At 60.0% G+C, this 25,430-nt stretch overlaps 1 protein-coding gene across 1 annotated transcript in view; it reads right to left on the bottom strand.

Annotated features, from left to right (window-relative positions):
- HDAC4 (histone deacetylase 4) overlaps positions 1 to 24,368 on the bottom strand; it is a 228,707-nt gene extending 204,339 nt beyond the window's left edge. Inside the window, exon 1 of the mRNA XM_070071474.2 lies at positions 24,145 to 24,368. Coding sequence (XP_069927575.1) covers positions 24,145 to 24,166 — 22 coding nt within the window. The 5' untranslated portion in view covers positions 24,167 to 24,368. The remainder of the gene's footprint in view (positions 1 to 24,144) is intronic.
- Positions 24,369 to 25,430: the final 1,062 nt, after the last annotated feature.

Below are 25,430 nucleotides of genomic sequence, written 5' to 3'. Positions count from 1 at the left end.
GGTAGACAGGCGACATCACCAGTGTCAGTGCCCGGCAGACTCTGCCCTTCAGGGAAAGGAGCCTACGGAACACGACGGTGGCTGGGCCCGGGCACAGCGGGGCTGTGGGCGAGCGCCCACGTCCCAGGCTCTGAGGCGGCTGCTCACACGTGCACTCCTGGTCCCAGCGGTATCATCCCTAGGCCTTGAGCTAACGGAACAGCAAGGGTAGCACTATCAGCCTTGAATCCAAAGACAGGAGCAGCCACGGCAAAGTCAGCTCCTGCTGGTGGGCGGGGGCGGGGGCGGGGGCGGGGGCGGGGTGGGTGCTGAAATGCTGCACAGCTCCAAGGCACGCCCCCCCCCCCCCACTCTATCTAGCACGAGCAGGTCTGTGCAGAAGCAGACAACGACCTCCCTGCCACAGAAGCCGCACCAGCCCCGGCCTGGACTGCCCCAGACCCACCCCTCTCAGCTAAGGCAGGCGCAGGGTGACTCAGACACTGCCCTGGTGTCACGGGCCGTCCAGCACTGCTGGATTTCAGTCAAGACTGTGTCTTCACTTGTAAAGCTGGAGAGACGCGTTTTTCCGTTTACTGAATAAGCTGCTCTCGCGCACCCACAATCACTGCGACACACTGGGCAACTCGCTGACAGCCAGCGTCGTGGCCCAGCCACTGCCAGAGGGAGGGGCCCAGCGCGGTGTCTGCCGCGGATAACAGCAGGCACCTGCGCCCAGAACACACTCTCCAGGAGCGGAAATGGGACCACGAGTGCCAAGCTCACGCTGCCTCCCAATCAGATATGGGGCGGAAGATGCTACGAGTGGGAGCCCGGTCACCACGCAGGGCCAACAGCCCACGGGCCCACCTGACGTGTGGCCCCCAGGAGGAGCTGACACCACCCAGGGCCGACGGCCCACGAGCCTGCCTGACGTGGCCCCGGGAGGAGAGGTCACAGCCAGCTGAGAGGCAGGAGGGCTCCAAGACCAGAGCAGGCTCACAGGACCTTTTTAAAAAGATTTTTTATTTATTTGGAAGGCAGAGCAACAGAGCGAGGGGAGGAGACAGAGCGCTCCCACCTGCTGTTCACTGAGCAGGTCTGAGCCAGGCGGGAGCCAGGAGCCAGGAGCTCTGCCCAGGCCCCCACGTGGACTGGGGCCACCCTTGCTGCTTTCCCAGCACATCAGCAGGGAGCTGGACCGGAAGCGGAGCAGCCAGGACTGGAACGGGCTCTCCCACGCGGGCCGCCAGCCCCCAAGCACTGGCTCACTCAATCCGCTGCACCACGATGCTGCCCCCGAGAACTTCTGCAGGAAACTGCCTTCCAGCAGCTTGCGCCAGAATCCAGAGCACGAGAGTGCACTGAGTGGGGACACCACTCAGGGCGTGCACTGAGCAAGTCCTGACACAGGCAGGCAGGCGTCTGCCACGCAGAGGAGGAGCCCGTGCGAGAGCCCGAGGGGCGCCTGGCGGCAAGTCCAGCACAGCAGCACCTGCGGGGGCCCAGGGACCTCTCCAGACAGAAGCTGCCGTGCAGGACCCTCGATCTGAAGCCCAAGCTGGACAGGCAAAGCCAACGCTGAACCACACCTGGCCAAAGGAAACAGCCCCGAGGCTCCCTGTGGGAAAACCGACTCTGCCACGGCGCGCCCACGCGAGCCTGGCGTGGAGAGACAGCCGCCCCGCGCAGGAGCCCGGGTGCGAGGCTCGGTCAGAGAACAAAAGGAAAGCAAGACCGCACGCGGGTCTTCCAGCAGCTCCCAACACACGCATGAGCAGCAGTGCTGACTCGCGCTTTGGGAAACAAACAGGCTTGTCCTGGGCCAGCCGACCGCTGCCTGTGTTCGCGCTGGCGGGCGAGGTGCTGGCGCGCACAGATCCCTGAGGACGCGAGTGCAGCACGCTGAGGAAGCTCCTGTCCGAGCCGCACAGCTGACCCGGAGGCGCACTCCACCTGCTCCCCACCTCCTGCCTGCCTTGCAGAGGTGTGCACAGCAGAAGGGATGGCCAGGTGCCTACGCGGGGCAGGGAGGAGAAACAAAGATGGAGTGGCGCTCTGGCCTAGAACAAAGCCCAGGCTGACCTGGGGTGGGAGACAAGGGCAGCCTTGTGAAGTCTCCAAGGAGAAACCACCAGGGCCGGGCAGTCCCTCTGGGACACTGCAGGTCAGAGGCAGGCCGCATCCTCTCCAGCACACAGCGCCGGGACCGCGGGACATCCCAGGCGAAGGGATGCGGTGGGCCCTTCCCTCACATCACGTGCGAAACTCAACTCACCCAGGTCAGTGTCCTTAGTGTAAGAACTAGAAAATAAAGTATAGAAAACACACAGAGGGGAACCTTGGATTTGGGGGTAGCTGTGTAGACGAGTCATCAGGAGGAAACCACCGTGAACTGGACTGACAACCTCTGCGCGTCACAGTACACCGTCAAGATCACGGAAAGGGAGAAACTATCTGTAGACCGCGCACCCCTAGGACTTCACGGAGCACCCCTAGAATTCAACGACGAAACTTCCAATTAAAAAACCAACAGAAGACCTGAACAGACATTTCTGCAAAGGAGATCCACAAACATGCTTCCAATATGCTCACAAAAAGACGCTCGGCGCCAGGAACGATCAGACACTGCGAATCTAAGCCGCAGCGAGATGCCACTTTACACCCACCAGGACGGCCATTCTCCACAAAAGGGGGAGGGGTCAACAACTAATTTGGCAACGATGCGGTGGAGAAATCAGAACCTTTGTGCGCTGCTGGTGAGAAATGGGACAGTGCTGTGACAAACAGCTAACGATTTCTCAAACAACGACACAGAATTACCACGACTCAGCAGTCTGACTCCCAGGTAGACACACACAGAGGGTAAGAAGCAGGGACCCACAGACATGCGCACACCAGTATTATCCAGCCAGAGTGACAGAACTCCTGCGTCCACGCACTGATGCACAAGAAGTAAACTGAGCTCCGATCGGTGGAACACCCTCCAGCCTTAAACAGGAGTGAAATCATGAGTCCAGCCACGCGGCCGGTGAATCGTGAAACGAAACGTTAAAGAAACCAAGCACGAGAGGACAGACACTGTGCGATCCCACGCATAGAGAGGGCCCTGGGAGTCAAACACATAGATAGAGGTGGAAGGGGGGTGGCCAGGGGCTGGGGGAGGGGGAGCAGGGAGTTGGTGCCTAGTGGGGACAGTGCCAGTGTCTTAAGGTGAAAGAGCCCTGGAACGGACGGCGGTGACGCCCTGAAAGCGCTGGGGCCACTGACCGGTACCGAGACGGCTGACGTGATCAACCTCAACGCTGTGCATGGTTTGGCACAAAAACGAAGACAGTGTGATGAGCAAAGCAGCCGGCACGGGGTGGGGGAATGGGGAGCTGGCCCCTCGGCCTCCCGTCCAGCTCCCTGCTCGTGCGCCTAGGGGGGCAGCAAGTGATGACTCAAGTCCTCGGGTCCCTGCTACCCTCATGGGAGACCAAGATGGAGTTCCTGGCTGCAGGCTTCCGCCTGGCCCAGCCCTGGCTGTTGGCAGGCTTTTGTGGAGTGAACCAGCGGATGGAACATCCATCTCTCCCTCTCTCTGTCACTCTGCCTTTCAAATAAATCAATTTTAGAACAAGAAAACAAATGGTATACAACTGGGTAAGCAGACTGAAAGAACACCCAAGTCCCGCTAGCTGACACAGGATAAGCTATCTAAGGCATAACGAATGACAACCAAGGAGTGGGGGTGGGGGTGGTCGACAGTATGTTTGTCTGAAGAATTCTGGTGCCCTCACGGTGGGCATCCCGGGAGCAAGGCCGCTCTCCAGCACACTGCAGACGGCAGACGGCAACGCAGCGCCCCACCCGACCACACCCTGCAGTCATGTCCTCAAGTGTGACAAAGGACGCGGGGGGCTGCGTCGCTCTCCACTGGAGAAAACCGAGCGAGCGGACAACCCAGCCGCACTGCCTCTGGGCCTGCTGAGCCCAGGAAGCACAGCGGCCCCCACCCAGGGCCCGGCCGCGCGTGGCTTTCCTGGAGCACACGACTCAGTGTCGACGCCTCGCCCGCCTGCAACAGAAGCAGCTTTCCCAGGGTGGCCAGTGGGCTCCCGAGGCAAACGTGGGCCTAATACACAGAGTTCCTCCCAACCAGGGACCCCATGGAGAAGCGGCCATGCCCACCACCACACAGCTCAGCTCCAGCCCGAGATGCCTGGGTTGACCGGCTGCTCTGCCAGCCACACCGCGACGCCAGGGGGCGGGACCACGTGACGCCAGGGGGCGTGACCACGTGGCTGAAGCCGAGCAGTACTCCCCGGTTCCCACACCCAGCATGAGACACCCTGGACGCACGTCTCACTCCAGCACGTCCTCACGTCACGGTCCTCAGACACGTGGCGCCTGCAGGGCCAGCGTGGACTCGGCGCAGGGACTGCCGTCTGCCTGCCTGCGGGGCTTTCTGAGGGAGATGGCATTGGCTCACGTTAGGGTTCACGGCTCCCCGGAGCGCACCCTGTGCTCTGGAGGGGCTCAGAAACCACAGCCCTGGGGACGGGCCAGATTCAAGGTGCAGCCTGGCCCTCCGGATCCCAGCACCCCTGCTTCCTGCCAGCTGCACCGGGTGGGGGCCGAGGGGACCAGGGACAGCTCTGCCCAGCGTGCCACTGCTGCACCTGCACGCCCGCCATCCAGGGGCCCCGAGGCCACCGCCCTGCAGAAGGCTGCGGCAGGCCCACCCAGGCCGTCCACAAGGTGCCCCACCTGCGCCCCTCAGCGTTGGCCAGCGGCTGGTCCCCAGAGGCAGGCTGCTCCAAGACCCCAGAAGCCGCCCTCTCGCAGGGGCTCCGTTACTCTGACCTGGCTCGATCACCAGCAGAGGCGCAGCTCAGCCTGGGCACTCAGCAGTCGCCTGAGGCCTGGGCAGGTGGTTCTGGCCCCTCCTGGAGACGCCAGGGCCAGCCACTGAACGGGGGTGCACAGGAAAACGCGCCAGAAACACCTCTCTGTGCATTCCACCGCCGGCCACAGGCAGGTGTCGGGCGTGGACGGCGCAGGAACACGCTGTCCAGCCTCCGGGCCTCCCAGACACTGAAACAACACAGTGCAGCCTCGCCCGGGCATCTGCAAACTCTCCCAGCACTCCCCTAAATCACCCAGGGAGACGGGGGTGGGGAAGGGGCACCCGCCCAGGCTCTGAGGATGGACGCCGTCCTGAGCAGCCACACGCCTGGCCTCGCGGGCGGCCCCTGGCCGGCTCTCTCCAGCTGCCCGTCCTGGGCTGCAGGGCAGGCTGGCGCTGGCCGGGTGTCAGCAGCGGTGGAGCTGGGCTTGCTGTTTATGTCTGATCCAGACGACGGGGGGGTCATGACGACTTACTGACGCAAGAGCTCCCCGCGCCGCATGCCAGAAATTAACCAGGGGAGGAGGAATTCTCTTTATGAAACCGCACAGCGGCCACTGACCTGCAAGGGGAGGCTGGAGGGTGAGCTGAGCTCCTGCCTCCAGCCGCGGCCCGCCAGGCGCAGGCAGATCACCGCCCAGAGTGCCTCTCCCAGCACCAGACCACTCCAGAGGTCCCTGGGGGCCCCACCCCCACCCCCACCCGCGAGCCCTGACAGAAGGCAGGCCTCCTAACGGGAGGGCTGTCTGTCTTAGTCAGCAGCTGATAGGATCACCTTCTCCAGGGGTGGGGTCTGAAGTTCACAACCAGCTTTCACCGGCAGAGAAGAAAGCCCCTCCTCTCAGAGGCGGCCGCCCTGGGGTCCCCGTCCCGCCCCCACCCTCAGCACAGACTTCTGACTCCCTCCTCTCACCAGGATGCCCCACTTCTCACTACCCCCTCCCCGACGCAGTGCTGCCTGGGCCCCGGGCAGTGGCATCAGGCAGGTGCGGGCGTGGTGTCAGCCAGACTGACAGGCGGGACGGCTGTGCACACCAGCACCCTGGTGTGATCTGGCCTGAGAACTGTGGGCAGGCTCCTCTGGAACTCCAAACACTGAAGGACATGGGCATCGTCGTGTATCAGAAAGGGCACAAGTCGGACCCGGCTCACCACACTGCAGCTCGCCCGCCACTCTGGGCCCGGCGCTGGGCCGCAGATGGCTCCAGGTCCCGCACAGGACTGCGACGCGTGACCCCCACGGCCGCAGCCCCGCGAGGCAAGCCTCTCCCGAGGATCGCTGCCCAGAGTGGGCGCAGAAGCTGAGCGGGAGGAGCCCTCGGGGCCCACTCCCTAGGGCACGGGGTCACAACTGCCTGCAGAGCAGCGGGACCCCAAGGGCCCAGCCACAGACTTCCCAGGGGACCCATGGGGAGGGGAGGGGAGCCCCCAGGAGCGGCCAGGAGGAAGCGGCAGATGATCACTGTGCGGGGGCCAGGGGCGGACCTGGGGACCCTGGCCAGGTGCCTGGCACCCGAGTGCGCAGAGGATGGCGGGCAGGGACACCAAACCCTGCACACGACCACGACTGCCACCCACAACTAGAACAGACACGCTTCCAGGGTGCAGAGCGCGCCACCTCGGCTGCGCGTGTCCCCTCATCCCTAAGGGGGACGCTGGTTCTGAACAGATGACACTCCTGCAGAAAGGCCCGGGAGGGCTCCTGGCCAGCGTGCATGCTTCCTGGGGAAACTCGGCAGCCTGCACTCCAAGTGGACACGAGCGTGTGTGCTTGTCAATGCTGTAAAAAATCACTTTATTACATGTGCTCATGTATCTGAAATGCAGATGGGCAGAAGGACAGCTTTCCACTGCTGGTTCACTCCCCAAATGCCTGCCATAGCCAGGCTAAACTGAGGCCTCTCGTGTGGGGGCAGGGCCCTAGGTGCGGACCACCCCTGCTGCTTCGAGGGCTCTTCGGCAGGAAGCCGCATGGGAACTCCCCCAGCACTGGACTCCCCAAATGCCTGCCATACCGGGCTAAACTGAGGCCTCTCCTGTGGGGGCAGGGCCCTAGGTGCAGACCACCCCTGCTGCCTCGAGGGTGCTTCGGCAGGAAGCGCGTGGGAACTCCCCCAGCACGGAACAGGCAAGGCCGGCGTCCCAAGCAACAGCTCAGCTGCTGTGCCAAACACGGCTGCTGTTAGAAGCATTTTCAAGGAGCACTTACACTGAATACATTTTTAGACGTAATACATAGAACACAGCATTTATAACCCAACCGACAGTACAGGAAACGCTCGGATGGCTAAACACAAAAAGTCCGTCTCAGCGTGGCAGTCACTCTCGTCCTCAGCCCGCCCCCCAGCACGCAGGCAGGGAAGCTGTTCCATAGCCGCCACTTAGCTGGGGGGCAGGAAATGTAGGGAAAAGGACCTGAGGCTAGCACAGCCCCAGGGAGAAACCAAGTCCCACTCTGCCCTGGCCAGCGGAGCCAGCAGGACCAGCACTGACAGGGCATAGAGCAAAGATGCGCCCAGACGGTGCTGGCTAACTCCCGACTGAGGGGGGACGGTAAAACCCAGGAGGGGACGGGGCAGGCGGTGGGCCAGCTGCACTTAGGTCTGGGGGATCCCACACGAGTCAGAAGGTACACTGGACACACGGCCAGCCAGGCTGCAGACAGACTTGGGGCCGCTTTAAAACAAGCCCACGGTCACTTCCCCGCCACAGCAACAACCAGTGCCACCTCTAGTCACCTGGGCCAGGAGCAGGCGCCGTGCAGAGACCACCTCCTGCAGAGAACAGCAACCAGGCAGGAAACACACGGGAACCGCAGCGCGCGGACAGGAGGGAGCACGGGGCCTGGCATGGGTGCGAACCCTAACCCCCCCAGCAGGTGGTCCCCGGGCAGACGCAGAGGGAGCACGGGGCCTGGCATGGGTGTGAACCCTAACCCCCCCCAGCAAATGGTCCCCCGGGCAGACGCGGAGGGAGCACGAGGCCTGGCACTGGGTGCAAACCCCGACCACCCCCCCAGCAGGTGGTCCCCCGGGCAGACGCGGAGGGAGCACGAGGCCTAGCACTGGGTGCAAACCCCGACCACCCCCCCAGCAGGTGGTCCCCCGGGCAGACGCGGAGGGAACACGGGGCCTGGCATGGGTGTGAACCCTAACCCCCCCAGCAGGTGGTCATCCGGGCAGACGCGGCAGTCAGGGTGAGTGTGCCAGCCGGGACGCCAGGGCGAGGGCCAGGACGTGTGGGGAGGGAGGCCGGAGGAGGCGCACGCAGAGCCCAGCTGGCCCTGGGGAGGACTTAGACCTAGAAGCGGCCTGGGGACGCTCAGGGAGCTGCAGCCCCGACCCCGACAGGAGAAAGAGGGCACTTCCTAATAAAAGGCCGCCGCCCCCGCAGGGAAGGGAACTCTGCATGGACTTAAAATGGCTTCAAAATACAGAAAGGCAGAGACCACAGACAATGAGGGATGGGCTGCCAAGCTCAGCACAGACAGCAGGGAGATGCAGAGAGACCCTGAGCATCTCGCTCAAGGAGCCACTAAACCCACAGGTGGAACAAACACCACAGCTGAGCCACTAAACCCACAGGTGGAACACATCTCGCTCAAGGAGCCACTAAACCAACAGGCGGAACACATCTCACTCAAGGAGCCACTAAACCAACAGGGGGAACACATCTCACTCAAGGAGCCACTAAACCAACAGGCGGAACACATCTCGCTCAAGGAGCCACTAAACCAACAGGCGGAACACATCTCACTCAAGGAGCCACTAAACCAACAGGGGGAACACATCTCACTCAAGGAGCCACTAAACCAACAGGCGGAACACATCTCGCTCAAGGAGCCACTAAACCAACAGGCGGAACACATCTCGCTCAAGGAGCCACTAAACCAACAGGGGGAACACATCTCACTCAAGGAGCCACTAAACCAACAGGCGGAACACATCTCGCTCAAGGAGCCACTAAAGCAACAGGGGGAACACATCTCGCTCAAGGAGCCACTAAACCAACAGGCGGAACACATCTCGCTCAAGGAGCCACTAAAGCAACAGGGGGAACACATCTCGCTCAAGGAGCCACTAAACCAACAGGCGGAACACATCTCGCTCAAGGAGCCACTAAACTAACAGGCGGAACAAACACCACGGCTGAGCCACTAAACCAACAGGCGGAACACATCTCACTCAAGGAGCCACTAAACCAACAGGCGCAACAAACACCATGGCTGAGCCACTGCCCGCGAGCACAGAAAACATCACAAAACGGACCACGCAACCAGCAGCAAGGCCAACCCCACATCCTTTAAAATCGATGTTACCGACAGGTAGTAAACTCTGTGGCCATAATGAAATTAAACTAAAATCATAACAAAAGCAAAATACCAGAACTTCCACAAATGGTTGCAAACTAAAAAATATTTCTAAATAACCCATGGGTCAAAAAATTTTTTGGAGTTAGATAATATTCTAAATCAAATTATAATTAAAATGACAATGCAAAGTTTGCACAACTGGGTAAAGCCATGCACAGGTGGAAATTATTCTTCCATGTGTTACAAAAAATGTTATGAGCATGTATTAGAAAAAAATTAAAAAGATCTAAATATTTATCTTAACCAGTAAAAAGACAGCAAAAACAGACAAAATTAACCCAGCAAATTAAGTACAAAGAATAAAATGTGGACTAGGTGCTTGTCTTAGGGGTAAGGCGCCCCTGCGTCCCCCATCGGAGTGCTTGGGTCAGCTGTGCGTCCTGGGAGGCAGCAGGTGAGGGCTCATGTGCTTGGGCCACGGCCACGGATCACAGCCACCACGTGACCCCGGCACTGAGCTCCTGGCTGCCGACTTCAGCCTGGGGAGTGAACCAGCAAACAGATCTCTGTCTTTGTCTCTATTCTTTTCAAACAAATACACTTTTTTAAAAAGTTTTCATTTATCCATCTTCTAAAAAAGAAGAGGAAAAGAAGTAATGGCAGTAAGAGCAGAAATTGATTTTTTAAAATCCATTAGAGAAAATCAAGAAAAGAAAACACGGCTCTCCACCAAGTTCACAGTGAATTCCTACACTTGGGAAAGGACATCAGTCTTCCATAAGCTCCGCGAGGACTGAGTGGGGCTCAACAAACCGCGGACACACAGCCTGTGGCTTGTTCTGAGCAACTGCAGAACAAGGCAGGCTTTACAGCAGGCACTGCTTTAAGAAGAAAGAGAGAAAGAAAAATGCAATAAGGACCATCTGCAGCCCCGGAAGCCAAAATATTTATTCTCTGACTCTACAGAAAACCTCTGCCAATGCTAGGACAGAAAAAGGGGCCAACTTAATAACATTTTAAGAGGTCTAACAAAGATATTTCAAATAAAGACAATTACAGGTCAATCTCATTCATGAATTTCGATTTATAAAAAAAAAAAACAAAAAAAAAAAAACAAATGTAGGCAAGATAAACGTACCAGTGTATAGAAATTCACTCCTCGGGTGACAACAAGGTTACAGGTTGAAATGATGTGATGCCAACAACGCACGTGCTACACCTTGCCCAGCAAACACCACAGCTCAGCAACATGGTGTAGCCTGGGGTGTCCCCTGGGAAGAGCGGTGCTCACAGCCGCTGCCTGGCATCAGCCCCGAGGCCCAGCAACAGATCCAAACCCAAAGCACAGTCTCTTCCCACGTTCAGCTTGTGCACCGTGTAAAGTCAGGAAGATCTAAGCTGCACCATCAGTGTATTATCCTCATCATTACAGAAATGTAAGGTCGGTTTTCCATTGAAAAACCAATCAAGAAAACTCACCACACTGATGGAAGAAAGGGTAAAAACCATGACCAACAGTTGCAGACAAGGTCTTCTATGAGGCTGAACCAAGCGAAAGCGCAGCCTCTGTGTATTGAAAAAGATCAAATATCTGCAATCTAACGAGGCTCAAAACATTCACATCTATTCCTGAGATGTTCAGATTCTTTGCAAACTAAGAACAGAACGGCATTCATATGACAGACTATTTCACACTTAGTGATGAAATATTGGAAACCGTCCCCTTGACATCTGAGCCGACACAGGCGCTGACTACCGTCAGTGCTGTTGAGTTTCTCGCCGAAGGTCCAAGACAGTGCAGGAGAGCAAGACAGAACAGGCTCCCAAATCAGCCAAGAAGAAACACAAGTCGCTAAGCAAAGATAGCACAGATCAGAAAACAAGCAAACAACAGAATCCACAGATAATCTACTATAATAACAAGCCAATTGTGCAAGGTATCTGGACACAAAGTGATTATACAAAACTTAATTATTTCTAAACAATATCACAAAAAATGAAATTAAAAAAAGCATCCAAAAACAACCCACAACAATTTAGAAGTAAATTTAACAAATAACAGACCTCTACACTGAAAACTACAAAATGCTTTGGAAGAAGTTAAAGATGAGTCTAATGAGTCGAAAGGTATACCATATCCATAGATTGGAACACTTGAAATAAGCTGATTTCAAAATGCAAATAATAAAATCTCAATAAAGACTGCGGTAGGGATTCTGAAATTGTAAGTCAGATTTTAAAACTCACATGGAAATGCAAAGGGCTACGCAGAACAAAGGTAAGCGTTCAGAGTTCACCAAACATTGGAAGATCCACACTGTCAGCTCTCAGGATGAACTGCGAAGCGACAGGGCAGTGCTGCATGGGCACGACCAGGCTGGGCCAAAACCAGGGGCCTGGACCGCGATCCAGGTCTCCCACGTGGGTGACAGGAACCAAGGTCTGGAGCCTACACCTCCTAAGGTGAACAGAACCAGAATGAAGTCCAGAGAGAGTGCTTCACACAGATGCTGACCACGATCAGGTGGCACCGGCTAGAGGAGGAGAAAGGACAGATCTCGTCTGTGGACGAGTCTGTGGGGGCAAGTGAACATCCACGTCACTCCCTGCCTTATAATGGATCTTTTAAAGCAAATACCGAATTCCTGCTGGGCCACAGACCTACACGTGAGCGGCTGAACAATGCATGCGTCAAGCACTGTGGCGCAGCAGCTTAAAGCCCCAGCCAGCAGCGCCGGCATCCAAAATGGGTGCCAGTTTGAGTCCCAGCTGCTCCACTTCCAATCAAGCTCCCTATTAATGCTCCTGGGAAAGCAGTGAGGATGGCCCAAATCTCTGGGCCCTGCACCCACACAGGAGACCCAGAGGAAGCTCCTGGCTCCTGGCTTCAGATCAGCTCAGCTCCGGCCACTGAGCCATTTGGGGAGTGAAACAGTGGATGGAAGACCTTTCTCTCTCCATCTCTATAATACTTTCAAATAAATAAAATAAATCTTAAAAAAAAATTGCGTGTGTCAATATAGAAAATCTCTATGACCTTTAAATACACATAAAGGAAACAATTAATCACTGGGTTATGTTAAAATTAAGGTCTGTTCTGGGCTGGTGCTGTGGCGTAGCAGGTAAAGCCACTGCCTGCAGTGCCGGCATCCCATATGGGCGCCAGTTCAAGTCCTGGCTGCTCCTCTTCCAGTCCAGCTCTCTGCTGTGGCCTGGGAAAGCAGTGGAAGATGGCCCGAGTGCTTGGGCCCCTGCACCTGTGTGGGAGACCCAGAAGAGGCTCCTGGCTCCTGGCTTCAGATCAACTCAGCTCTGGCCATTGTGGTGAGTTGGGGCACAAACCAGTGGAATAGAAGACCTCTCTCTCGCTCTCGCTCTCGCTCTCGCTCTCGCTCTGGCTCCACCTCTCTCTGTAACTCTGTCTTTCAAATAAATAAAATAATTCTTTAAAAAAAAGTTAAGGTCTGTTCATGAAAAAGAGATCATTAAGGAGGAGAAAAGGTAGGCTGGGCACTGGGTACGAGGCTGCTGCCCGGGACGCGCTCTTCCTGTCCCGGAGCGCCTGGTTCAAGTCCTGTCTGCTCAGTTTCTGACTCAGCTTCCCGCCAGCACCACCCTGGGAGGCAGCGAGTGCTGGCTCAGGTCCTCGGGCCCCCACCACCCCGGGGGACCTGGACTGAGCGCTATGCTGCAGGCTCCGGCCAACCCTGCCCTGCTGTTGTGGGCGCCTGCAGAGTGAACCAGCAGACAGGGGAGATCTGTCTGTCACCTGTCATTGGTCTCTCAAGCTTTCAAATAGAATGAAAATGACTCAATAAGGATGTTTTAAAAACAAAGAGTAAAGGCAGCCCACAGACAGAAAAGAGCGACAGAAATAAGCAACCAAAAGACTCATATCCAGTCTATATAAATAGCTCTTCCAAGTCAGCAAGGAGAGCAGACGCCCAGCTCCACAGAGGAACAAAGGAGGTGGGTCAGCACGCACGTTCCTCAAACCTGGGAACCGCAGGGAGACCAGCACGGCGGAGAGCAGCGCCGTCCCACAGCGGCGAGCAGGGAGCGGGGGGCCAGCGGAACCGCCATCTGCTGCTGGCCAGACACTGTGCCAGTCACTCTGCAAACTGCCTCCACGGAGCAAGTCTCACGCACACACATGCAAACTGCCTCCAGGCGCACCTTGCACACCTCCACGGAGCAAGTCTCACGCACACACATGCAAACTGCCGCCAGGCGCACCTCGCACACCTCCACGGAGCAAGTCACACGCACACACATGCAAACTGCCGCCAGGCGCACCTTGCACACCTCCACGGAGCAAGTCACACGCACACACATGCAAACTGCCTCCAGGCGCACCTCGCACACCTCCACGGAGCAAGTCACACGCACACACATGCAAACTGCCGCCAGGCGCACCTCGCACACCTCCACGGAGCAAGTCTCACACACACACATGCAAACTGCCGCCAGGCGCACCTCGCACACCTCCACGGAGCAAGTCACACGCACACACATGCAAACTGCCTCCAGGCGCACCTCGCACACCTCCACGGAGCAAGTCTCACGCACACACATGCAAACTGCCTCCAGGCGCACCTCGCACACCTCCACGGAGCAAGTCACACGCACACACATGCAAACTGCCTCCAGGCGCACCTCGCACACCTCCACGGAGCAAGTCACACGCACACACATGCAAACTGCCTCCAGGCGCACCTCGCACACCTCCACGGAGCAAGTCACACGCACACACATGCAAACTGCCTCCAGGCGCACCTCGCACACCTCCACGGAGCAAGTCTCACGCACACACTGCAGGAGCACTGCAGGGCCCGGTCCAGCGCAGCATCTCACGGAAGCAGGGCAGAGGGCGTACCGTTGTGGCGGGTCCCTACAGAGAACATCCCCGTTGTGGTATGTTCCTACGGAGACACCCCTCCCCCCCATCATGGTATGTTCCTACAGAGACCACCCCTGTCGTGGTGGGCGCCTACGGAGACCCGTACCCCGTGGGAATGAAGAGCTGTCTGCACAGTGCTGGCCAATGGCACGTCGCACCTCTGAGTGGGAGGAGACTCAACGAGCAAACATCGCAAGGCTCCGCTGACATAAAATTCAAAAGCAGGAAAACCCACCGGAAGGTGTCCAGCTCGAAGGGTGACTGCCAGAGGCAAGGGCGGGGTGCCGTGGCTGACAAGGACATGGGGGCTCCTGGGAGCTGGACGTTCCACTCGTGGTCCACACAGCAGTGACCGGGGTTTCCTTGTGTGCGAATCCATCAAGCTAAGCACTGGGGTCTGTCAGCAAGTCTACGCAGACACGGGGCCCCCCGAGGGCCCCCATGTGTGACGGCAACGGTGGAGAGACTCAAACCACACTCGGGGTCCTGAAGCAAAAACCTTCAGCGGGGTGCCAACGACTGGGAACAGATAAGGAGCCACAGAGAAGCCCTACAGATTCAATTCGCTTTTCTAGCGCATGTTTTATGAAAAACAGGGGTGCAGGTCACTGTCAGCTCACAGGGGTACACTGCCCCTGCCCGCCAACAGGTGTATGCTACTCATGTCCATCTGCGCTGCACAAAGCTGGGCTCCCAGGTGGCCCGTACGCTGAGCTGGCTCTACGCACACCTTCCAGGGCGCTGGAAACTCACCCCAGCACCAAGCCCGTCACGGGCTCAGGGATGCCACACCACCTGTCTTATAGAGACGTGCACACACACACATGCATGCACACACACGCATGTGCACACACGCATGCACACGCACACACACACACACACGCACACACAGCCGGCTGCCCCTGCAGACTTTCTTCCCAGCAGGGAGAACGGGGCCCAGGAGCCCCAGGGCGAGGCGGCCGGGCTCCCCTCCGCGCGTCAGGCGGCCGCGCTCTGCCGACTGCTGGGCTCTCCCTCCCCGAGCTCCCAGGAAGAAGCGACATCAGCAGCACAGCCGCACAGCCGGCCGAAGCCAGCTGCCGCGCCCAGGACACGAAGGCAGGGAGACGGGACCCAGCTTTCCAGGAACGGTGAGCTCTGCAGCGGCCCGGCGCGGGCTACCAACGGCGAGAGCCAGCAACGCTGGCCGGCGCTGGGCAATGCCACACCTTCAGGGGGGCAAAGCAAAGGGCAGGGGCAGCCGGTCAGAGACGGCGGAGGCCAGTCACAGCGGCCAGGGAGACGGCCCTGCCCCGCCCCCGCCCCCCGGCCAGGTGTTCAGGGTGCCCTGCTGCACACAAGGGAAGGGAGCCGGGAGCCGGGAAGAGCATGGAGTGAGCACTCAGCTCTCCGCCGCGAGGTCCAGGCCCGCAGCCGCAGGTCTCACACCAGCCCGGAGGAGCAGGGCTGCTGAGGCCTGCGGGGTGCCCTGCCCCCCAAAGCTGCGCGTCCCTGGGGCCTGCCTGGCCCCTCTTCCTCACCTCCACCCCACCACACACAGCCTGGGAGCAGCAGGCTCCCTCCCCTCACCCGCCACCCTCCTTCCTCCCCACTCTGCCCTCCCTCCCTCACGCCCTCCCTCCCCCATGGCTTCCTCTCCCTTGCTCAGCCCCCTGAACCCCCTTTTACTGAGACCCCCCCAGCAGCTCAGTGAGATCTGCGATCAGGAGGGGCCCTCACCTGTCCCACCCGTAAACATCAAAAGGCGTCTATTTATAACAAGCTACTCTAAGTTCAAGACTTAGTCACATCTCCTTTTTAATCCGAAACTAGCATTCGATTCTTAGAAATAAGATATTCACTACGAAAAAATCAGGATATAAGCTCTTATCATGTCCTAGGGCAGCTCTCTCAATCTGCCCCAGCTGTCTTGGGATTTCCAAGGATTGACGTACACAGGTCAGAAGTGATGACCAGCATTCAAGGAGATTCTGAGCTCAGTCAACCCAGAAGATTCCATGAGCATCCAGACAAGAGTGAAGCCAGCAGCACCTCAAAAGCCCCTGGTGGGCGGAAGACGCCGGGGCAGGTGCCACACGGGCCACAGACGCACAGCCCGGGCCACGGCTGAGCCTCTGCCAGGTGGTCTGGTTCGGCCGCCCGGCTGCAGTGTTTGGTTTCCAGGGAGAACGTGTGCATAAAACCGACTCGAAAGCCAGCCACATAAGCTGTGACGTCACAGGTCACCTGTTTCAGCAACAACTTGTGAAAGCTACGCAGTTCACATAAACCAGCTGGCTGTGTGGAAAGCCAGAGTGGAGATGTCACCTCCACCTGAGCCAGCTCAGATCCCCTGAGCCACCTGGCGCTCCTGCCAGGTCCTGGCGGCTGCCTCGCCCCAGTGGGCTACAGCTGCAAACACAGGCCTCCCCTCCCCCACTCCTCACTGCCCAGTGAAGGCCTCTGCTGTCCCCCACCTGCAAGGCCGCCCAGCCCGACCAGCGGCGTGACCTGCGGCAAGCGTTCAAGCCAGGCCGCTACAGAGGGAGGCACCCTCAGGGGCCGACAGGCAGGGCGAGAGGACTCCACGTCCAGCCCCAGGTGAGCCCCAGTGCTCGGCTTCAGACCCGGAAGCTGGCGAGCAGTGATGAAACACTCTCCCCCCGGCTACTGGAGTTCCAACTGTGCTTCTCTGGCAATGGTACCGAGACTTGGAACGGTGTCCCTTGGCCAGGCTCCGGTGGGATGCGCCAGAGCCACACACGCACAGCCCACCAGTTACGGCACCCAAAACACCATTTTCTTAGGAACTGTAATTGTCGGGGCCAGAAGCCCCAAACTCAACAACAGTGCCCTCTGTGGCTTTCACACTCAATCCCCGCACACACACACACACACGCACGTACACACACACACACACACACGAGGCGTTCAGGAGATGCCTGCCAAGCACCCAGGGGCGTCGTGTCTGCGTCCGGGCCGCACCACCCAGCGGGCACAGGTGTGTGCAGACGGGCTACGAGAAGGGCTGGCGCTGAGCAGGAGCTAGAAGCACAGTGTCCCCCCCACCCCCGGCCCCGGCCAGGCGGCCTCTGCTGCCAGCAGCCAGCTCACGGCAAACCTCACAGCGCCAAGCCAGGGGTGGGGGTGGGGGCGCATCTGTGCTGCTCACCTGGGGGAAACAAACCAAACCACACACACAGGAGAGCCACCGAACACTCTGCTCTGTGGCCAGAGGGACCCCAGTGGGCCTTGTCTCCTGCTGCTTCCCCAGAGGCTGGGCTGCTGGGATGCTGGCGGCCAAGACCACAGGGCCGCTCAGCGCGCCCAGGCCCGGCCCGCATGGCCCCTGCTGCCCAGATGAGCCCCTGCACCCTCCCCATCGTCAGCCCCTGGGCTCCCCACGTCTCCCCTGTCGCTGCCTGGAGGTGGCCGCAGCAGCTCTCAGGAATAGCCCCAGGGCTACCGGCACCCACACCCACGCTCAGAAAGCACTGCGGCAGCCCTGGCACAACCCAAGGCCCCGTGAGGAGACGCCAGCGAGGGCGCCGAGCCCCGCCACCCTCAGCCCTGAGCGTCTCCCTGCAGAGCAGGCCTCGCGCTCCACTGCTCTGGGGCGGCAGCTCCAATGACAGTGCGCCCAGGGGAGAAGACGGCCCTCCCTGCCCGCGGCCTCTCTGTCACTTAGCAGTGACCACCAACGTCCGGCAGGGCCTCTGGCTTCCCACTGCGATATCACCGCAGCATCAGTACCCCCTGTGCCGCGGTTTTCAACACAGGCCCAGGACCCGGCACTGCAAAGCTGGACAAAACCACAGGGAACCCTGCCTTCGTGTCTCCAGGCCACGAGTACCTAAGAGGAACGAAAGGAGTGCTGCTCTCCCGCCCTGGTCACTGAATGGAGCTGCAGAGAGTGCTACCGACCCGCCAGCCACGGAGAACGTGATCCACAACGCTTTGCTCTCACTCCGCCACGGGGAGACATGGCAGGTGTCGAGGCCAAGACAGCGCCACAGTGGACAGCACAGTGCGGAACCCAGGTGTGTTCAGGGCAAGCCCCACTCCCCCTACCCCCAGAAACCCCCCTGCGGTGACGGCAGGTGCTCCCTGGGGCCAAGGCACCTGCTGGGGTCTGAATGTGCATTCCCCAAATTCCAGGCTGGAACCTGAGCCCCAGTGCAACAGAAGTGAGGGTGCCATGGGCCCCGCTGCTGATGGGGACTGCAGTCCTCACGGGAGAGGCTCAGGGCAGTGCCCTCGCCCCAGCTGCCGCCACCTGCAAGGCAGAAGGCCCCTAGACCAGCTGAGCCGGGCCCTGGTGCTGGCCTTGCGAGTCATCCAGCCTAGGGCACCTGTTCTAGCAGCCTGCCCCTGAACACCAGACCCCCAGAACGTGGCTGCCAATCACGGAACTCCCCCCGCGACAGAGGGCTCTCGTGTGCAGGGACCCCGTGAGGACAGAGCTGACCCCCGGCAGCAGGCACCGCGAGCCACACGGCAGCCGGTGTGAGTGGCCGGGCACCTGTGTGTGCACACGCGTGTGCATGTATGATGCCCTGAGTTTGACGACACTGCCTTTTGAAAACATGCAGTACGAGGGGGCCCTCACGAAGTTCACGGGAAAGAACACGCAGCACCGAAAGTTCTTTGGCACCAAAATAAACCGATCTTTTAAGTCAATTTTCCATGAGCGTTCTGAAGTACCCACGTGTTAGGAGGGTAGACACTGGCTATAACACTGAACGCTTTTTTATGGTAAAATCCCCAAAGCTCTAACGCCACCGTCTTGGCCTGGAACCTTCTAGCTCTGAGTGCGGACGGCACAGGCAGGCGAGAACAGCCATAGACGCCGAGGAAGCCTGCAGCGGGGCGGATGCAGGCCCCGCGTGCGGCCTGCAGTGCCTCCCAGGGACGGGCCGCCTCCACGCTCACCGGGGCCATGGCCCTGAGCCCCACGCTGCCATGCCCTGCTCCCCGGGACGCCGAATTTGTCTTCACCCTATGTGCTTTTCTGGGAAAAGAAGGGGGCAGGGCCGGAGCAGCTCCCAGGGCACTGCTGGTCTCTCTCTGCTAGGAGCCCATGTCCCCCTACCCCTGACTGAGTGGCTACGAGCAGACCAACTTAACCACGCAAAGCCAGAGGTCGGCGTGCAACAGGTGGCCGTCTCCCTCAGCTGACCAGCTGACCCACCGCACTGCTGCTACAAGCGTCCATCTCTCACTGCACGCTCGGGCAAGCAAGCAGGGAGACGGCAGGCGCAGCACCACGGCTCGGAACCCGCGGTCACCCGGCGAACTCCTTCGATCCCAGCCCTCGGGGGACTGGCAGAGAGCTCTCAGAGGAGATCCACACACACCACCCCACACAGCACAAAAGGCCGCCACCCCGGGCCCCGCCACCTCCCTCCCCCCCCTCCCAGAGCCCTCCCTGCAGGTGCTGCTCTGCCTCTCCCACGGGACACACATGTCCTTTCTGTGCAAACGCTCTCCTGACAGCACAGACGTGGCAGGGGATGACTCCACGCCTGGCCCCGCTCCTGTCCCGCAGCCCCACGCACCTGGGGAGCATTCGTTCCTGACTGTGCCCACGGAGCCCCGGGGAGACACACCACTGATGCTGGTGCCAGGCCAGCCCTGGAGCCGCTGCTCAGCCTGAGCCTGAACCCGGACGGCAGGGAGTGCTGGCCTCCTGGCCCGCGGGAAGCACGCAGGTGCAGCCCACTCCCCAGGGCCCTCACGCCACACAAAGGACACGTGTGGAACACGAGTCACGACTCCGCTGCCCTCTTCGTCTCAGAAGCACAGCAGAGCTGCACTCGGAGCACGCGGCTAGGCAGTGCCCACGCATGATAACCCGAGCTCTCACGGCCACGCTAAACACGGCCCCTTCAGCTGCAGCAGCTCCCGCACCTGCACCTGCCCGTGTGCAGCCCACACCACCGGGCACCTGGATCACGGCTCTGTCGCACACCGCGCTGTGCTCAATGGCTCCTGATGACTCTGCGCCGGTTTTCGCTGTCAAACACACGCGGGGTTCATCTGAAGGCGCCCTGTCATTAATCATCCACATTCAGCATCACGGAGCTCACAGATCTGCATTTGGACAATGGGGGCTTTGAGGAAGGGACACAAATGCAAATGTTCCCCAAACTGAGGGAGAATTCTCAGAGAATTGCCAAAACAAACCATCAAGGCTCCATTGACAGTAAATCCCTGGGCTCTTCAGAACCACTGAGTACTCCTGATTTGTAAAAGACAAAACACAATTTGAGGATCTCAGAAAAAACAAGTCAGTTGAAAAATAAGTCCTTGTGTCTATGTGATTTCCAGAACAAACCTTGCCTGATTGAGATCCCAGATGATGACGGCGCGCGCAGAGGATCCTGGACGGGGACAACTGGAGAGCAGCAAACAGGGCCACACGGGCTGCTGGGCGGGGCCTGGGAGGGGGCTGTGCAGCCTCAGAAAGCACCCTGGGGGATCCGTGACAGCTCCCTCTTCAGAAAGCAGGGGGAGAAGGTGCCCCACCCACCGTCCTGAAGGCCCAAGGGGGAGAAGGTGCCCAGCCCACGGTCCTGAAGGCCCTAAAGGAAGGTGCCCCGCCCAGCCCACCGTCCTGAAGGCCTTAGAGGAAGGTGCCCAGCCCAGCCCGCGGTCCTGAAGGCCCTAGAGGAAGGTGCCCAGTCCAGCCCACGGTCCTGAAGGCCCTAGAGGAAGGTGTCCCGCCCCGCCCAGCGTACCCACCGTCCTGAACGCCAGAGGCCCCTCTGTTATCTTCAGCCAAGAACCTGCACTGAAGGAGCTGGTCCGTCCTGCCCAGCAGCCCGGTCCCAGGGGTCCCCAGGGCCAGCCACGCCCCTTTACAGGTGGGGGAAGGTCCTCTCCAGCAGGACTGGCCGCTCGCACTCCTCTGAGACCCTGTCTCTTTGCCTGTGCCGCCCCAGACTGCCACCGACAGGCTTGGCCGCTGCCTGCACGCCTGTCCCGAGAGCCAGTTTGCTCAGCACCCCAGCCTGTGGCCCAGGGCCTCCCAGGGACTGCCAGCACCCACTGCAAGCTGCCCCGAATCCATGCTTTTGTGCTAACCACAGGGCCGCAAAATCCATTTTCTCCCTTTCAAACTCTGCAAGTATTCCTGAAACAGCAGCCGCACACAGCGCGACCTCCATGCCCTGACGTCTCCTTTATAGGATCACTTCTGTACTAGAACACAGGAAGCCTGGTGGCCAAGCCGGGTGAAATAAACAGAGCCAAGATCAAACACTGGAGAAGGGAGCGAGGAGAATGAAGGAACCCGGACCCTCAGCGGCAGGCGCCCAGGGGCAGGCGCTCGTCCTGCGGAGCTGCGGATCAAACTTCCCGCGGGCTGGGAGACCTCAGCCCCGGGGCCGCGGATCACTGGGTTCCTGGGGCGCAGACCTCGTGGCTGCTCCCACGGGGTGGGGGTGGGGGGTCTCAGAAGCAGCCCATCAGCCAGCCTTAGAACGGCCTGCAGCAAAGCAAGCGTGTGTTTTAACCAGCACCGCCCACGCCTCTGGGGGGGGGGGCCGGGGTGAGGCAGGGTCCTACCCAAGGAAGCTCGGGACCTCTCAGAGATGCCTGGAGGCGAGGACGTCCAGAGGGTGGGTAAAGGGCACGTGATGTGAGTGGCCGAGGGACCACGGCGATGGCCGGCTCCCGACTGCCAGTCACATCACCAGCATCCAGGCACAGCCGGGTCACCCGGGAGAGCAGAACAGGAGGGCGGGCCGTGGGTGCCTGGCCTCCGTGCCGTGAGCTCGCCGGGCCTGCCCCAGCACATCCCCCCAGGACGGCTCTGCAGCACCGGGCGAGGCGAGCAGAGAGCTGCCAGGCTCTGTCCAAAGAAGGGTTCTCACAGCTCAGCCAGTCCAGCTCTCCGGGCTGCCCGCGGCATGAGACAGTTATTTAGAGCAGTAAAATCCCAACAGTTAAGCAGCTTTTACGTCAGAGAACCAGGGCCTGGCTCTGGCAAAGCTCAGTGAGAACAGCAATAAAACCCTAACACGCACCTCGCCCAGCACCAGAGGGGCTTCGACAGGCGCACGGGGAGGAGGGGCACCCACGGCAAATGAAAGGGCCACTTTGTCACCGGGGCAAGGCCAAATCACACCGCCACTGCGGGGGGACCCAAAGGCGACCACCCTCCACTGGGTGGCGAGCAGTGCGCCAGGCCACGTGGGAGCAGGCCAAGTGGGCGGGCCCTGCGCCAGGTGGGCGGGCAGGCCAGCCAGGAGAGGAGACACCGACACCGTGGAAGGAAGACAGGACAGTGTGGGGCCGACACGGCACAGGGCCCCGCGTGCTCACACAGGACAGCGTGGGGCCAACACGGCACAGGGCCCCGTGTGCTCACACAGGACAGCGTGGGGCCGACACGGCACAGGGCCCCGTGTCCTCACACAGCACAGCATGGCGCCGACACGGGCACAGGGCCCCGTGTGCTCAGACAGCACAGCGTGGGGCCGACACAGCACAGGGCCCTGTGTACACAGACAGGACAGCATGGCACTGTTTGATTCACGCAACCTTCTTTAGCCCAAGAGTTATCACACCGAGAGTTCTCTCTACACGCCAGGCAGCCCACACAGGAGCTGCTGGACACTGTGTTGCACAGAACACGTGCACATGCGTGTACACGGCAAACCAGACTGGACATTTTCTCCTGGCACGCCAACAGTAACTGAACAGACTGGGACTGCCCGGTACTGGCTGGGGCACTGCTGCCCGCCGTGAGGACAGTGCCCGGGACGCCATGTGTGGGCAACATCACTGCCCCAGCTGCCACTGGGACGGGCTGGGACGAACTGGTCCCGGGGAGACACTCCAAGACAGTGCACAGCAGGTGTGTAGTAGCTGTTACAACTAGTGCTGCAACCACACAAATATCCACTCACAAGCGATCAAAGAGTAAGTGCAGGTACACGACTGACGTCAGAACGTTCATAATACATTAGGACGGGAAAAGCTAAACACAACGTGTGGAATTAGACTCTTAAAGTGGTTACAGCCAGACACCCTGCTTATACACAGGAGAAAGACCCCACCCCTCCCGCAGCTCCCTGCAGGGGCAGGAGGGAGCACCAGGCCCACCCCGTGCCCACCGTGCACCGACTCCGGGGACCCCACTGTGCCTCCCAACGTTTCTGTACATCAATCAGTACGAGAACAACGTAAGCAACGAAGCCTTCACATCCAACAAAACCCGGAGCCGGGGCAGAGCCAAGCACACCTCAGGGGTGTGTGTGAGAGTTCCTGGCAAATCCAAAGTGGAAGCCCAAGCCAGGCCGGAGACCGGCGCCACCAGCGTCCTCGCCAGCATCCACGCAGCGGAGCAGCCGCCATCCCGTAAACAGAGCAGGCCGCACGCTGGCATGGGCGCAGCGGACGCCCGGGAGCACGCTCGGGGCTCCAGCATGGCGCACGCACCGCAAAGCCCTCCGGGCCTGGGCCCACACACGCTCCCGAGGACAAGGGCGCACAGCCGCCCGCCGCCCCGCGACGCTCCCCGAGCTTCTCCCTCGCTCCCGGGTCTGGTACCAGCCGGGGCTGCAGGGAGGACTGAACGCTCGTAAAACGCTCAGCCCGGCACCTAATAAAAAGCATGCAAACACCAAGGGTGATTACCCGGCCACCACCTGCGGGTGCCAGCGCGTGTGTTCCCGTACCCGGCCCAGGGGCCCAGCACAGCACAGCCACCCAACCACCTCCATGAAAACCAAAGCAGTGGGACAGGAAGTCAACTCCACTCACACACTGACCTTCAGACATCACCTTGAGGAGCAATTCTCTCCTCCTGGCATGAACGGACCCAGGCGGGCAGGCCAACGGCAGCCAAAGCCTTCCGCCTTCCTCCCACGCCCCATGAGGCTCCTAAGTTCTGCTCCCCTCACAGGCAGAACAACCTCTCTGCTTTGCACCTGCAGCCGTCGCACACCAGCAGTGACCATTACCAAGAGACTGAAATCCAGCCAACAAGCTGCCGTCACAAGTAACTTCATTCTGTTGGGGGGGGGGGGGTAGGAAAAAGCCCAGAGTTCCCCCGAGAACCACAGAGCGGCCTACCTGGGTGACTTTGGGAGCTCATTGCTAGCTGCGTCTACTCCAAGTGACTCCAATCGCTCAAAACCTCCACGAAAGCAGCTCCCACCGAGATCCAACGTCAGCGACAGACGCACGAGCAGGGGCGCAGCGAGGGCTGGCCACAGCCGCCCTGGCAGACAGCGCCCTGGGAGCCGAGTAATCCAGGAGGAGAGCGGAGGGCCTCAGCCGGCTTCCAGCGGGCGAACCTGCGTGGGCAAGCAGAGAAGAGGGGCTTTAGTCGGCTGTGCACCTGCTATCTGCAGGCCACAGAGAGCGCGCACAGGACGCGGCTGCCACGCGCGCCTCTGGGGTTTCTGTCAGTCAATCACAACGCGTGGGGACGCGTCTCCTGGGCACAGGGTTTCTGGGCCTCAGCACGGCCGATGTTTTGGGATGGATGTGCAGCCGTTGGCTGGGGGGCTGTCCTGGGCATCACAAGACGGCAGCATCCCGGGCCCCCACCCGCCACGTGCCGGGGCACCCCCCGTCTTGACAAGCAGAAGCATCTGAAAAGCTGAATGCCCCCAGGGTGCCAGGACCACTGGTGGGAAACTGACCCAGAGACACCGTCGCCAGTTCTCCAGGACCCTCCCCATCACCACGCATCTGAGCAAACAGACGGCTTCCAGCCAACACAAACGTGTTCGGGGGTGGCTGTTCAGCCTAGCGGCTAATATGCCTGTGCCCATCTCGGTACCCGGGACTCACTCCCAGCGCCAGACCCCAGCTTCCTGCCGTGGCGACGGCTCAAGTAGTTAGGTTCCTGCCACCCGGAAGAACTGGATCCCATGCCCGGCTCCCAGCTTCAGCCCTGGGCCGGGGGGGCTTTTGCGCATCTGAGGAATGAACCAGCAGATGGGGTGCCCTCTCTCCCCTCCCCTGTCTTATCCCTGTCTCTCGCTTTCTCTTTGTCTCTCTCCCTACTTTGCAAATAAAAGTGTAAAAAGATGATTCTGAGTCGCACTGCGTCGTGGAAGCACATGAAGGAAAGTCGCTGAGCGCCCACGCGCAGGCTCCTTTCTGCCCGCCACCCAGCCTGCATCCACCAGCTGAACTCTACCCCCCTTCGCTCAACCTCACGGCATCAACAGGCCCCCGGGGCGCGGGCCTCATCACTGAACTCTCCGCGGTCTTCGTCTTGCAATTCAAGAAGTGACACCAGCACGTCCCCGGCAACCACTTCCAACACCGCCAGGGACCCAGCGCCGGAGGGGCCGCAGCCGCCCCTGCACCGGTCCTTTCCTGCTGTCCGCATTCGCTGGAGGCCG

This window comes from Oryctolagus cuniculus, chromosome 3 (assembly GCF_051225735.1).
Source record: "Oryctolagus cuniculus isolate XC-2025 breed Fujian yellow rabbit chromosome 3, ASM5122573v1, whole genome shotgun sequence".
Taxonomy (NCBI): domain Eukaryota; kingdom Metazoa; phylum Chordata; class Mammalia; order Lagomorpha; family Leporidae; genus Oryctolagus; species Oryctolagus cuniculus.
The sequence above is the reverse complement of the archived record's forward strand: the minus strand, read 5'-3'. Positions and strand labels throughout refer to the sequence as shown.